The sequence below is a fragment of the Sinocyclocheilus rhinocerous genome, unplaced genomic scaffold (assembly GCF_001515625.1).
Source record: "Sinocyclocheilus rhinocerous isolate Xijiao unplaced genomic scaffold, SAMN03320098_v1.1 scaffold196, whole genome shotgun sequence".
NCBI lineage: Eukaryota > Metazoa > Chordata > Actinopteri > Cypriniformes > Cyprinidae > Sinocyclocheilus > Sinocyclocheilus rhinocerous.
The window spans coordinates 119754-121857 of NW_015633546.1; the positions used below are offsets into that span (position 1 = coordinate 119754).

The window sequence follows — 2104 nt, forward strand, 5'->3', positions numbered from 1 at the left end:
GCTATAAATACTTACATGTTTCCCAGAAGACAAAATAAGTACAATTTACCCTAATCATCCAATTTTTAAAAAGTTTACACCCCCTGTCTGTCTGTATGCATGTATGTGTGTGTGTGTGTATATATATATATATATATATATATATAATGTAGTGTGTGTGTTATACAGTATATGATATGTTATCGTATGAACAACCAGTCAGTAATGATACTCATTTAAGATTCTCATAACGTAATTACATAAACTTCGAGACGGACATCACTGAAATGTGTGTCACATTGATTTGGTTCAGTGAGTTGATTCTGGAACAGATGTTGCTACTGTCAGACGGATTCATCATTAACTCCCAAATTCATGAGTCTTCTTCAATGATTCATTAAAAAAAGACCACTTCTGACTACATTCACTATACTGAATCAGACAAGTCCTTGCATTGAGTGCCTGCTCAAGTCATTCCTTTGCTATGTGCTCTCTTATGAGTAGAAAGGATTAGCAATATTAAAATATTCCCTCATCTATTATTTAAAGCTTATTATTTTCCTGAACACCCAGCTAATCCCACAGCTGTGACCTCTGACCTTGAACCACCACCCTCTGCTTTGTCCCACAGGAGCAGAGCCCCAGTAACCAGACATCACTGGCCATGATGCAGGAGCCCCAGGAGGTTGTGGAGGAGACTGTAACCATAGAGGAAGACCCCGGCACACCCACCTCTCATGTTTCTGTGGTTACCTCAGATGATGGGACTACACGCCGCACAGAGACTAAGGTACTTCTGCTTACATCTGCCATGTTTTCATATGTCTTTTGTTTGTACTTATGACATTATTAGATATGCAAATGCACACAAGTGCTCATTCGTGCTCACAGCATCTCATGGTGATGTTCTTTAATGAGATACTATAAAGAAATTCAATGAAAAACTCCTTCTAATAGATGAGCTGTTTTATATTTACCTGAAGACTTAAGAAATAGGCTTAATACCAGATGTTACTGAATATATTCATGCATTGCATAAAATTTAGAATTATATCAAGAAGAAATATATTAATATTCTTCTTCTTGACGTTTTTACATGGAAAATAAAATCTCTATTTGTATAAATCAGTGTTATTTTAGTATTATTAGTATGGTATCATAGTGTTTATTAATATTTTGAAGAAGCTTATATTTGTATTTTTTTATTTTACTTTAAAATTTTATTTAAAATTGTATACATATTGTTATGTACTATTGTCATTATATTTATAGATTTTTTTCCTATTTTGTTTTTATTTGTATTTGTATTTTATTTTATTTTATTCTATTTCTATTACTTCAGCTTCAAACTTATTTTAGTTAGTTGACAAGGCAAGCCATTTCTAATTTATGGTTTTGTCAATTAAAATTTTCATCTAATTAATATATATATATATATATATATATACATATATATATGTATATGTATATATACAGTATATTAGCTTTATTTCAATTAACAAAATTTTTTGCAGTTTTATTTAAAGCTGCAGTCCGTAACTTTTTTTGGTTAAAAATGATCCGAAATCAATATTTGAGCAAGTACATAACCAGCCAGTGTTCAAAACTATCTCCTTACTTTAGCCTGTTTCACAAAGGTTAGCTTATAATAATGTTTTCTAATTTGAGTGGTACGGGAAGGTTTTCGCGGGAAATTCGAGCATGCCACCGCGTGATTACGTCACGTCTGTAAACATAAAGTTGTTGTCCCGGCTAGTAGGCTATATCGCATGTGAGGATACTGCAGGTGGCGGATTGTTTATAGCCTTTTCTCACAGCAGCTGGAATTTTTTTATGAAAAAAAAGTTTATGAAACACATGTGAATGAAATTAAATTATATTCCAGTTTTAAATGTGCTTCTGATTACAGATAGCCTGGGATTACACAAGATTTGTATTTTAAAGAGAACCAGTTCGAAGGGAGCATAATTTGCTTTTTGGGTTAAAAATCACATAGTCACGTAATGCTGATGTTGTTAACATGAACAATTTGAGAACAAAGTAAACAAAGTATAACAATTTGCACGGTTTGATGTGATATGAGCTAATTTAGATTAAATCACCATTGGTAGCGCTGGTAGCGCGA

General features: G+C 32.6%; 1 protein-coding gene across 2 annotated transcripts in view; it reads left to right on the forward strand.

The window, feature by feature from the left end:
• Positions 1 to 2104, forward strand: part of arvcfb (ARVCF delta catenin family member b) — a 133269-nt gene that overhangs the window by 55955 nt on the left and 75210 nt on the right. For both annotated transcript variants that reach the window (XM_016558048.1, XM_016558047.1), the window contains one exon: positions 611 to 769. In XM_016558048.1, the coding sequence (XP_016413534.1) occupies positions 611 to 769 (159 nt within the window). The remainder of the gene's footprint in view (positions 1 to 610; positions 770 to 2104) is intronic.